The 13,743-nt window shown below is 39.4% G+C and overlaps 1 protein-coding gene across 2 annotated transcripts; it reads right to left on the bottom strand.

Moving 5' to 3' along the window:
- Positions 1–618: 618 nt before the first annotated feature.
- On the bottom strand, positions 619–12,311 carry TMEM101 (transmembrane protein 101). 2 transcript variants are annotated; one of them, XM_026710900.2, is made up of 4 exons: positions 12,099–12,311; positions 8,524–8,704; positions 6,529–6,675; positions 619–4,948 (listed from the first exon to the last, which is right to left on the bottom strand). In XM_026710900.2, exons 1-4 carry the CDS (start codon positions 12,233–12,235, stop codon positions 4,640–4,642), a joined length of 774 nt encoding a protein of 257 aa, XP_026566685.1. In that variant the 5' UTR covers positions 12,236–12,311; the 3' UTR covers positions 619–4,639. The 2 variants fall into 2 exon arrangements, with proteins under 2 accessions (XP_026566685.1, XP_087773655.1); XM_087917529.1 differs by having other exon boundaries at positions 8,434–8,704; positions 12,099–12,273.
- Between the last annotated feature and the right edge of the window lie 1,432 nt (positions 12,312–13,743).

The raw sequence follows: 13,743 nt of genomic DNA on the forward strand, positions 1-13,743 counted from the left end.
ATGAGAAAGAGGGAGAGAGAAAGAAAGAGACAGACAGAGATACCTGTTTAAAAGAAAATAGAAAAACGGCTCTTTGAGTGTTTAAGGTTGCAGATCCTGGGTTAGGCAAACACCATGGTTATTAAATGAACCTTGTGGTCATTAAGCAAACACTGGTTATTTAGCAAGTCCATTTTCCCCAATGGGCATTTTTAACTGGAAACCAGAAGGAATTGTTGGAAACTGGCAAAAAACATGGAAAACCTCAGTCACAAGACTGTTGTAATTGGTCTTAAGTGTGTGTGTGTGTATGCATTACTGTCAAAATACCAAAAATAGGTCAAGTAGCTCTGGCGAAGTCAGTGTAAATTAGAACACTTGCTAAGCAACTGGACATGAAGCGAGGATCACTTATATTTGGTTTGCCAGTCACATGCCCCACCTAGCCACGCCCACCCATCACATGACCCACTAGCCACACCTAGTCAGCCACATGCCCACCAGGCCATGCCCACATATTAGGCCACACCCACAGAACCAGTTGTTAAGAAATTTGAATCCCACCTCTGGGCTCCTGAGGTTCAGCAAACTGTTAAGAAAGAAAACAAAACAGTCAATGGGAAAGAAAGAGAGATACACTAATAGAAAAGTGTGTTTATTGTCTTTTAAACTTCCAAATGCAGAGTATGGAAACCCTGAAGATGCAGCAAATCAATGATATCTGCCAATGAGGAGGAAAAGGCAACATAGTGTATGGCTAAGACAGCTGAAATAGGCTATGATTCCAGAATGGCAGCATTTTCCAATTTCCTGCATCTCTCTCCTTTGAGAGTGAATACATATAAAAACCCACTTTGGGGCAGGATTTTAAACCAATGATTCCTGAGTAGCATATTAAATGCCTTGAGAGCCTCTGAATACAAATATTCCACCCTTACATCTCAAGAGGTACACTGGATTTTTCCAAATGCAAATTACATTTAAGACAAGGTTATTGTCAAAAATGTATTCTGGAAAGAAGTAGTCTGAATGTATTCTGGCCTGAAAAATGCAATTACAGAGATAGGAAAAGCTGTATAAACATTATTATGAACATGTATCTAGATCATATAGTCAACTGAAAGAAAACCGGATTCAAGAGTGGAGGTAGCTAAGCGTGTATTATGGCAGCCAACTGCTTTGATTGAGATTCTAGTGCCTCTAGTAACATAATCTACCAATGAGGGGAGGAAAAATCATATTTGTTAGGCAGCAACCTCCTCTAGAGGCGAACATTTTGAAGCACTTCAATGTATGAGAAAAGCCCTTCTTCTATTCCTGCAGTCTTCAGTATCATAATCTTGTTTGATCCAAATTATGTAATTCCCAAACTCCCTGTTTCCACCCAGTGTCATTCATTTTTCATCTCATTCCCCACAGTTTCATTACTCACACAGAAATAAATCTGGGCTATGGTCTGAGGTTCTATGTCTATGCTCTTGGTAGAAAATCCTTAAATATCACATTTCGATTCTTACTATGTTACAGAGCCCGATTATGACATCGAACAAGTAAACAAGCTAAATTCACTACTAACATGGGCAACATCCCGCCCACACGCTTTTATCTTTCTTGGTGACTTCAATCTACCTCATATTAACTGGACCCTTAACGAATGTACAACTGAACCCATACATGCAACCTTCTACAATGCTGTAACAAATCTGGGACTGGAACAACTAGTAACCAACAATACTAGGCTTAACTGCCTCGATCTCATTTTCTGCAATAGTTCGAATTCAATTTACGGAATACAAATTAAATAACTCTTTTCCAACAGTGACCACAATATGATTGACTTTTGCCTCACAATGACGTAATCCCCAATTATAACTTCAAAAAAGGCAACTATGATCTTATAGACAACGATCTCTCATCCCTTGATTGGCAATCTCTATTCACTGGATGCATTACTGTTGAAGACCATTACAACATATTTTTACTTGAAGTCAAAAGAGTCATCAAACTATATGTACCAATAACAACTCCTCCCCACAAAAAAAAAAAAACAGATTACCCATAATAATAAGGAAACTTCAATCCAAAAAGAGATCACTCTGGCAGAAAAACAAATCTGGTCACATTGCCAACTTCAAAAGCCGATACAAAAGTTTATGCCACCAGATAAAGACTGAATGTACCAATTATCACATTAAACAAGAGGAAAACATTCTACACACCAAATCCACCCGCGCTTTTTACAATTTTGTAAACAACAAACTAAAAGACTCAAGGTCCATCCCACCTGATAGGACCTAATGGTAAAGACTGCAACAACCACACCATTAAAGCCAACCTCTTTAACACATTCTTTGGCTCAATATTTGTAAACAGCAATGGATCATGCCCAGTATTTCCTAGCTGAACCACAGAAAACTATAATGATCTAATACATATCGATTTTACAGAAGACAATGTTGAAAAAGCATTATGCAATCTAAAACCATCTCTATCTATTGGACCGGACGGAATATGTGTCTTACATATTGGCAAAAAAAATCAGAAAATAAAATACAGGATGAATAGTCAAGACCTTGTTGATGATCCAAGGACCTTGGAATACTCATCTCTAATGATCTAAGTGCTAAAGTCCACTGTAACTACATAGCCAAAAAGGCATTAAGAGTACGTAGCTTTTTCTGTGGTAATATCACTACTAACTAGAGCATACTAAACATTTGCTAGACCAATACTCGAATACAGCTCATCAGTCTGGAACCCACATTACGTATCTGATATTAGCACAGTTGAGAAAGTCCAGAAATATTTCACAAGAAGAGTTCTCCACTCCTCTACTCGTTGTAGAATACCTTATGCCACCAGACTTGAAATTCTAGACCTAGAAAACCTAGAACTATGCTATGTTCAGTCCAATCTAAGTATGGTATATAAAATCATATATTGCAATGTTCTACCTGTCAATGAATACTTCTGTTTCAACTGTAACAATACAAGAGTACACAACAGATACAAACTCAAGGTTAACTGCACCAAACTTGATTGCAGGAAATACGACTTCAGCAACAGAGTGGTCAACATCTGGAATACACTACCTGACTCTGTGGTTTCTTCTCCAAACCCCAAAAACTTTAACCTTAGACTGTCTACTATTGACCTCACCCCTTTCCTAAGAGGTCTGTAGGGGGTGTGCATAAGCACACCAATGTGCCTGTCCTATTGTTTCTTTTATTTTTCTTATATGTACCCATTTCATGTATTCATAACTATGTATATACTTATACCTATTATCTTTAAAGTGATTGACAAATCAAAATAAATAAATAAATAAAATAAAAGTGACGGGTTCAAGGACTTCTCACTCTCACCTGCATCATTAAGTCTCATCTCCCATAATGGCCCCAATTTTGCCTGGATTTTGGCATATTCCAGGTTTTTAACATATTCCCAGCATTTTCCTTTCACTTCCGTTCCCCACTTTTAACCTTCCTCCCCAAAAAAATATTTTAAAATGAGTTAAAATTAGCCTTAAAAGTGGAGTTTCCAAAATTTAGGGATGGGGACAGATAAGTTAAGGGGCTTCCAATCCCTCACATCCTTTTTTTTTTAAAAAAAGCATAAAGCCATAGCCCGCAAATTGACTCCATCATTTTCTGTCATAGAACAGACATATACTTTTAAAAATCATGAGGCAGAGATGCAATCATCTACCATTTCAAATATTGCCCATTCATAATTAGTTCCAGTACCACAAATTTGAGGCATCTAAATCCAGGAAAATTATATCCAAATTTCTTTTCCTCCACTTGCAGCCAGTTGGAATCCAACTCTAAATACTCTGCCCTATAGGAACTTAACACAAAATCAGACTTTCCTTTTACCAACCAGTTTCAGCAGTAAATATTCCCCGATTTTAGGTGATTCACTAAATATAAAAATACTGGGGGTCTCTTCACTCCTAAAGCCACTATGAATGAAACAATATTTTACCCAATTGGTCATTGTTTGGACTTCATGCTTGTCTGGAAGAATATAATACAGCTTCAGGAATGTGCTCATACAATAGAATAGAAGTTAGCCAATGTGAACAGATTTTACCATTTAACTTAGCCTCTTTGAGAATTATCAGGGGTCACAAGCCCCACTTGATATAAAAAACCTACATATTCTATGAAAAACCACCACTAGCATAGTCATAGTCTTGAATCCAAGTAAAATGAGTTAAAATCTCTCTGTCTGATCAACCCAGGAGTGTTGTTCCAGAAGCATACCAAATGGAAATTTTGTTCAATTTTTCTTCAAGTTTCTGAAAGACTGGAAATAAAAGTCTAAATCAATTCAACTAGGGGACACCAAAACCCTGAACCCTGGCAGATGTAATTAAAGACCTTAATCTTTTCCTTTCTATTGCTCAAGAAATAGGACAGCTGTTGAACTGTCCTTGACAAAAATAAAATTAAAAAAATAGAAATAACCCCATATTATAAAGAAAGGATATAAGTTTGATTAGCTGCCAGCGGAAATGAGCAAACAGATTCATCAATGCAGTAAAACCAAAAATAAATAAGCAATTAATTAAAATCATCCCAGTTCCTTCTCCGGATGTCTTCTCCTCTCCTTGGCCTGAAATCAAGCGTAGTTCCTCAAGTCCCCTGGGTTATCCTCAGCCATCTGTGGCCAAAATGATGGAAGCCCCAAAAATCCCAACGTTCTGGCCAATCAACTTCATTTGATTCCAGAATTCAACTCTGCGGGAATCGTGCCAGTAACCAAGATTGCCATCAATGAAGAGGATGACCAAAGGGAGAATTACCGACAGGATCTGAGCAGCTGTGGTGATGTAATAACCAGATAGAAAGGACAGAGCAAGGACACCATAGAGAACAAAGAGAAGTTGTAGAAGGATCTCCCCACCCAGGATACCACCAAGATAGGCCAGGCGATCTTCTTTGCTGTGCTGAAGAGAGTAGGCCTAAAAATAATAAATTGGAATGTTGGTTTACAGCAATCTTTAGCCTAACAATTCTATAACTTATGCCTATTGGGAGATGAATATAAACTTCCATGCAGTTTCTATTTCCTTCAATTGCTGCTGTTAGGAAATCCACACTGGATGTATTAAACTCCAAGTGGGACATGAATCTATCTTTTTATTGTTCACATCAGATTGTTTTTTCTGGCTTAGAGCTGTTCATGGCTTTCTCCCACAGTTGGTTGACTACATTTTTCAAGATATACAACTGAATCCTGCTCAATTTCAACTAAAGACAATTTTGGAAGAAATTACAGAAATGATTTTGGAAGTTAATTATTCATTATTTATAATTTTGGATATTAATTATTTGATCCTTTATTCTAGAAGTTTATTCACTCTCTTCTTAGAATGTAGGATCTCAAAAAATGGGAGGAGAGTCCTAGCCTCCCATCCAAACGTTCCCAATAGAAATACAATATCCCTCACTCATCTAGCTCCTTTTCCTCTGCCGCCTTGGCTGCCCTCCATTCTGTCACCTTGCGTTTCTCCACCCCTGCTTCCTCCTACTGCTGACGAGATAACCAGCCAAGGTACCTGCTGGCCTTTCGCAAAACTTTCGCACCTTGTGCTCCACAGACAGTGATCCCTAGCTGACGTTCGCTGTTTCTCCTGCTATTGGTCCTATACAACAGCTTTTGTGAGGCTTCCATGGCAAAGGTCAGCTGGGGAGGCAGAAGATGATGACAGAAGGCAGAGCAGCCAAAAAGGCAGATATGGAGGGGTGGGAAGGTGGAATAGCTGGGCTGAAGAGAGGCAAACGTGACAGGGTGGAATATCCTCATTTGCTGAAGAGCGTTTACCAGGTCCAGCTGGGGATGAGTCAGCAGGACAAAGCTGGCAATTTGTGTCAGGTAGAAGCAATACAGCTGCAACTAGGACCTAGCAGAATTGCCACTGCAATCACATGTTTCACCTAGTGACTGCTTCACTTAGTGGTGGAAATTCTGATCTTAATAAGGGTCAATAAACAAGGACTACTCATATACAAATAATGCTCCCTGTTTATGTAACACAAAGCTTGGTGGTTCTGTATGAAGTTTGTGGAGTTCTAGGTGCTCTCTAAGCTTAATTGTTGGCTAGCAGATATCTTATTACTTGCACTGATGGTATTATTTAATTTGAAATGAAATATATGCAAATAAACAATCATTTTCATATATTGGAGTTCAGAGAACTCCAAAACTCCACAATTCAACCTCGAGCTATGAATGCTATATTCTATTGGAATATAGCATTTATTGTACTTTAATAGCATTTGCAGAATCTTAAAATTATATTTTTAAGAAATAAATGTAAGCTCCTAGCCTCTGCCTATGTTTGTGTATATTTACATAAGAGCACTTGTAAGACAGTTCACCATCTGCAAGGACTGCTGATCTCTGATCTGATCCCTGACTTATGGTGCACATAATATGTCCATGATCTGTCTCATTACTATTTTTAAATCCCATAGCAGCAAACTAAGTAAGAGAGGATGGAAAAGAGAGGGTCAATTCAGACCTTTTTCATGTACATACCACACAAATGAGGTAGATTCCAATGAAAACTTGCCCAGTAGACTGCAGTGATCTGTTTCGTGGTTTCTGGCGGTAGATCTCACCAGCGCCACTTGCCAAGATCAGAAATCCCCCTATGATGGCTATTGTTCGTGAATACATTCTCACCTGTGTCATGCAAAGTAAACAAAATGTGCCAATTAATAAAAACAGAAATGCATTTTTTTTATTAACAACCACCCCCACCCCCCAAAAACCTACAATTTTTTTCATGTTGGAACATCCTCTATATATCCATTTCTGAAGAAATAACTTTACCTGATTTTGTACTGACAATTTTCTTTGAGAGATGAAAAGTGGCTGCCTAAATTTGGGCACACAAATTGTAGGTTATATATTTGTCATCCATTCTTTTCATGGCACAGGGATAATTTTCCACTAATCATACTTCGTTATGTTCAATTAGAAATATACCTATCAAGTTTAAATATATGAGGATTTGGATATAAAGGAAAATGACAATTAACAAAAAGTGTGAGCATCAATAGAACTAAATTTAGGCATATTATATGTTAAGTCAAGTTCTGTTTGATAACGGAAGACACCAAATAAAAAATAATTATGAAGCTGAAAACAATTAATTAATCAGCATTTACCTGATCAATATAATCACAGCCAGTACTGTTTCTGTAGAGCTTTGGGGTAGGGAACAATCTTATACATTTATTTATTAATTCAATTTGGACACAACATGACTCCAACTGCTTTGGACACTTCACAAATAATAGCATAAAAACCACTAAAACAACAAGATATCATCTGGGGACAAAAATGAACACAAAATAAAAGTAACCAACATGCCCAAGAGACCCCATCTGTCTCACATCAAGACCTAGGAGAACAAGCAATCTTCAACGCTTTACAGAACACTAACAGGATGACAGCCATGTGCTTTTTCAGGCAGGGTCTTATTCAAAAGGGCAGGCACGGCATCAGAGAAGGTACTCTTACTGAGTACTGACAGATGAGATTGTTTAAGAAGGGATGCAGAGCACACCAATTCTGCTAATACGTACAGCCAAGCAGAATCTACGGGAGACAGAGTGTTTCATCTAACTTATTACCTGTAGAGTATTTTGGTAATAATCAGCACTGACTCACACTAGGAAGCATATTGGCAACTGGGGCATCTGAGGCAGTAGAGATGTCACATGGACACATTGAAGAACGACCATTACTGCCCGAACTGCTCTATTCTGGACCAGCTGAAGATCAAATGGTTTTCAAGGGTGGCTTTATGTAGAGCACACTGCAGTTGTTGAGCCCTGAGGCTACTGTCTGAAGGGCTTCGCTTCCCAACCTAGGAAAGAGTACAACTGGTGTATCAGAAGGAGCTGAGGAAAGAGCCACATTTGCTGCCTGCTCTTCACAAGAAGAAGTATGACTCCAAGAAATCCCCAGATTGAACATACTCTTGAACAGGAAAGTTCTACCCCATCTGCTAAGAGTATGCATGGAAAGTCCTAGGATCTAAGAATATAATATCTCTAATATCCACAAGCTTGGTAGGATTGAGTGACAGTCAGTTCCTCCCCATCCAGATATTGAGACCCAATAGGGAGAGATACTTAAGCCACCAAATATTGTCAGAGGAAAACTTGTATGTTCATTCGTTTTCATTGACTGATAAGAGATATAATCCATTTATTCCTAGGGATATTCTCACCTCTATAAAATTATTCCAGCATATATGCTATTTGTCTGTCTCTACCTAGCTATTAGCTATCAAATTTAGAAACTGCCAATCCTGCTTACAGAGCAATTTAACTGCAAAGGCATATTTTAGAAGATCTTATTTTGCTAATACTGAAAGATGCTATACGTGAAACAACAGAATCTAATCAAAGGGAAAATGCCAATACCCACCCACCATCCATTTTGAGCCCAAGTTAATTCTGCCATACAGCAATATGACCAGACTTTGAATGCCAAAAATGGAGCAGATAATTGTCTCACCTTCAGCCAGTCCGCATAATGTGCATAACCTCCAACATATGCTGCATAGGTGCTGATAGCCAACTGGAGAGCAGCCCCCAGAGCAAACCATCGGCGTTTCACACCAAAGGACATAAAGCTGGCACACAAAACCGCTGCACCCATATCAAAGTAGAGAAATGGGACAGGGATGTCTGGTTTCCTGTATAAGGAAAAAGGAGTAGAAAATTACTCCCTAAGAAATGAAAGAAATGAACATGGCACATAAGAGAGAGTGGTACATGTGCAGAACCTGGCATTACTTTCCAAAGAATACAGCCCCACTTTGAATTGACAACATTTCTGTACTTTTTTGTTAAAACAAAACCCCTACCCAATAAGCACTAAACTATCTGTGCTCCCTAATGCTTAATGCTGAATTCCCAGTACTATAATTTTCAAACATATTTAGGTAAATCCTAAATATGTTTGAAAATTATAGTACTGGGAATTCAGCATTAAGCATTAGGGAGCACAGACAGTTACAAAGGTTAAGAAATTCATTATTAAAAATCACTAGCATGAAGCCCTTGACACAGGCTTTAAGAGGAGAGAAAATAATACTCTGACCATGAGCTAAACATTTCTGAGCCTCATATCTCACCTTTCTTTGACATAATTTTTCTTTGATATCCTTTTATCAACATATCACTCTTTGCTTTATTAATTTTATTTAATGGCATGTGTTTAGCAGTATATTTGGGGAGCTACATGATTGTTCAAGCATGCCTCACATAGACATATAAACAAGTGCAGGTGTGATCACCTGTGGCAACCAGGAATCATCTCTAAGCAACCTGACATAAAGAACTTTGGAAGTACAAGAAACAAAGTGTTGTTTTTCTTTCTGACTAGCAGCTACCATAACTTATAAGTAAATACATATATATTTATTTTTATGGTATTCAGCTTTCAGAAAACAAATATTTATTTTTGTTTATATTGCTTTGCATTTTACCTATTCCCAAGTTTTAGGCAGCTGAGTTACAGATAAACAGCCTTTGTGGGTCAATCTGCAAGGCTACCATGAAAGACAGAAGATTACAATGAGCAAGGCATTAATAATCTATTCGAAACAGGAGTCTACCCACCCACTCTCCAAGAGAATTGACAGGAAATTTACTCTAAATTTGAGAGAACAAAGTTCATCTTCAGATGACAGTTAAAACAGTTAAGAGTCATCATGATTTGGAGAGCCATTAAAGAAAAAGTCAATTTGTATTATTATGATTGGTCAAACAGTCAGCCAGATGTGTATGTAGACTAGACATGGCATTTTGGTCCACCTATCGACTTGTTCCCAAGGACCTGGGGTAGGACCTGTTGTTATTTAGTTATAGATACTGTCACAAGATATAAGCTGTTCTAAGTAATGCTGCCTTTTCAGTTGACTGATGGTGAATCTGTCAATATGAATGATGCTCAAATTGTGCTCCAGTTGTTTTGGGACTGCACCCAAGGTACCTATTACCATTGGTATTATCTTTGCTTTCTATATCTTTATCATAGTTATCATCACCACCATCATCATGTCCCATTTCTGATGGGCTAGATAAGGTACAAAAAATTCAAAAGATAATAAAACTAAATACAAATGGTTACAGTAATATCAATAATTATCTATACCAGTGGTCATCAACTGATGGTTCGTGGATCACTGGTGGTCCACAAGAAAATTTTGGTGGTCCGCAGAAAAATTATTTGCATTTTTTATATTGCATTAAATCAGGGGTTCTCAAGCTATCGCCCCAGGGCCAGATATGTGCAATGAATGTTTGTATTGCTGCAGAGAAGCTCTCCCTTCGGGGTCTTTTTGTGCGAGTCAGAGGGGGGCAGAAATTCTGACTTGGGGTCTACTTCAATTTCCTGGTGCAGGGCTTGGGGCGAAGGCTGGAGGGAAGTGCTGCTGGTGGCAAAGAGCCAGGGGGCCTTGTTCCAGTGGGACTGCATCATGACTTGGAACTGGCTGACCATCTTAGCCCACTGAGCCTCCAGGCACCAGTACCTGGCCTCGCACTACTGCAGATCTTCCCTCTGCTTGGAAAGCCCATGCTCATAGTCCTCAAGGATGTGCTTCTGCTGAGCCTCCTCAGTCAGATCCAATTTGAATTGAGCCAGCTGCTTTGCCAACTCATTCTTGTGGTGGCTCCTTAGCTCCAATGCCAAATTGCTTCCTGTTGGGACCCTAAGGAGCCCAGGCAGGGAGGCAAGGAGTGGCTGGGGGGGAGGGGCGAATAGAGGCCGGCAAGGCGCCCCTTGACGTGAGTGACATCGAGTTGGCCACACCCACCCAGTCACAGGAGCTACACCCACCCAGCCGGTCATTATGTAGATCATATTAGTGGTCAGTAGGATTTAAAATTATGAATTTAGTGGTCCCTGAGGTCTGAAAGATTGGAGACCCTAATCTATACAACATCACTGGCGTGTAGAAAAATTCAAATATACAATGTGTCCCAGAATGCCACTTGGTTACAAATTGCAAGGAAAGTGGAAGCCATTCACAGCTTCATGAGCAAGGTATTCATTCTATAAAATAGCAGATGCCACTGAGGTGGTTCTGACACTTGGTCACATCCTACATATTACTCAAAAAGAAAGTCTTGCAAGAGAATCCCCTCATAGCAATCAGTCCAAACAATTTTAGTCAGTTGCTGCCTGATTTATGGCTGTCTCCAGCCTCACTTCCAAAACAACAGGCTCTCCGTTGATCTAACAGAATAAAATTAAACTCAGTGCTGACAACAAAGTTAGAGGAAACCAGCTGGATAAGGTATTTCTACATCAGTTTTCTCAACGTGTTTTCTGAGGATTCTTGAAAGTCCCTGAAGATTTTCTCAGGAGTCTGCGAAATCAAAATTATTTGATAGCTTCTGTTGAGGATAATACAATGTTAAAATCCCATCAAACAACTGTGAGAAGCAGTAGCCCCAGCAAACACATCAAGGTTAATTGTTAATACGGCAAATATTGATAACTATAACCCATACTAACAAAAGTTCTTTTAGAGTCCTTCCAAAAATATAGTCCCCAGAGGAAAAAAAGTCTAAGAAATACTATTCTAAACTTGTAATTGCCTCCATTTCAGCCCTCAGATCCAATCATTCTCCCTGCTTCATCCACCAATGCCCATCCTGAGATCCCGCCACCATTGGCTACCATCCTGATTCCTGATCCCCTTCTATCTGAGGGGATATCTCAGTTGTTATTTAATGATACCTACTCTGTCGCTGTCCCTCCGAGAGACTTGCCTCCCTCCCTTTCATCCCCAAGTCCTCCACCAACAGGTCCCTTCCCTCACCGCCCGCCCCAGTGTGAAAGCCTAAGCCACTCTCCCACTCCATTCATTCTCACGCATACCTTCTCGCCCACCTGAGCATTGTTTTTCTTTCCCATGCTACAGTCCCCAGACTCCCACCACTTCTCCACGATAGAGATGATGCGGGGCTCCCGACTTTAAGAGTTGGTCTCTGGATTCTAAATGGACGGAGGCTGCTGGCATCGATTGCTCTCTGCACACGCTCAGAGGCATAGTAACTTTCAAGATCTTAACTCACCGGCGAACCTCGGCGCGCTCGGCATTGAGGAGAAGGCCACTGAGACAGTGCCAGAACGGGAAACGCGTGAGCAACACCGACCCGATCCGCATTAACAGCCGCAGGACACCTCGCCGCCTCCCGTTACCAGCCGCCATCTTGCGACAGGGCGGAATTACTGGCGTATCCCGTTCCTACCAGAAGGTCCTCTTTGGTCCGTTACAGCATAGCTCTAAAGTCCCTCTCCAAAACTTTCCCTACAGGGAACTAATACCATACTCCAAAGGTTCCCCCCTTCTTTCTATAAACATTAAAAGTTCAGATTTTGTGATTGCCAGTCCACCTGTATTATTTAATCTGCTTCTACTAGGCAATTTACATTTAAAAGAAATAGAAATCCAACACAATATTTCCGACCTAGGGAAGCTGCCCCATTTTATTCTATACCGGTTAAAGAGTTTCTATGTCACCATCAGCATCGTTCTCATCTCACTAACATCGTGCGATTTGCTGTAGTATATAAGACACTACAAAATTCTGGGGCTCTGCCTAGTCTGATATTTGAGGCAACAGTGAAGGCAAAGGATATGAAAATGGTTTAGAGAGAGGGAAAGAATGCGAAGTAGGGATTATGACACGTTTCATAAAATTATAGATTTCTGCACGAAGTGGGAGTTTGAGAATGCGTCCAGTTTGGTCTAGTGTTAGAACACCAGGCTAGTTATAGTCCCGAATTTTGCATGAAAGCTAGGTGACTTTGGATCGGTTGCTCTCTCAGTCCAATTCACCTCACAGGGTGGTTGTTGGGAGGAGAAAGGAGTATTATTTATGTTCACCACCTTAAGATATTTATAAAAATAATAAATGGGGAGGGAAAAGAGAACAGGAGGGATGGATAATCTCAAAGACAATTGTGGGCGAACATCCTAATAGAGCTGTAATTAAGATATGGCATTTTCTACAGATGTAAGACAAAAACAAATCAGAGAGAACCATGAAACACACTTCCCAAAACTATGCTTTTTCTATTGGTGAATAAGGGATGCTTACTTGCTCAGTTTGAGCTAATTTATATCAACAAATGGTGATTTTCAGTTAGCATAAAAGCAAGCATTAAGCATAAATAATATGTTTTACTTGCAGGAAATTTAACATTTCAGTATCCTTGAGTTAGAATTTATTTCTTACACAACATTCTGCTCGGTTGCCTAAGTAGAATATCAAAGTAACAGCACTAACAGAGTATGAGGGTTGCATAGAGCAGAGGTTCTCAAGTATTTTGGTCTCAAGACCCTTTTATAGTCTTAAAAATCAGGATCCCAAAGAGCTTTGTTTAGATAGGTTATATCTATTGATAATTTATGAATTAAAACTTAGACATTATCTTCATGGACCCCATGAAATCCATTCTGAACTCCCAGGATTTGCAGGCCACACTTTGAGAACCACTGGTATTGAAAAACTGATCATAACAAAACAGACACCGAATTGTCCATTTTAATTCCAAGGGCCAATTATTATACTGATTTCATAGCTTTCCCATTTTGTAATCTTTCAGGAATGCTGGAGTACAATTTCCATGTTTTCCAATCAGCAAGTTGTCTGCATTGACAGGGAATTAGAAGAATGATAATCTGCCACAATTCAAGATAAGAGTTAGATTTCA

The sequence above is a fragment of the Pseudonaja textilis genome, chromosome Z (assembly GCF_049901715.1).
Source record: "Pseudonaja textilis isolate UNSWEBS1 chromosome Z, rPseTex1.2, whole genome shotgun sequence".
NCBI lineage: Eukaryota > Metazoa > Chordata > Lepidosauria > Squamata > Elapidae > Pseudonaja > Pseudonaja textilis.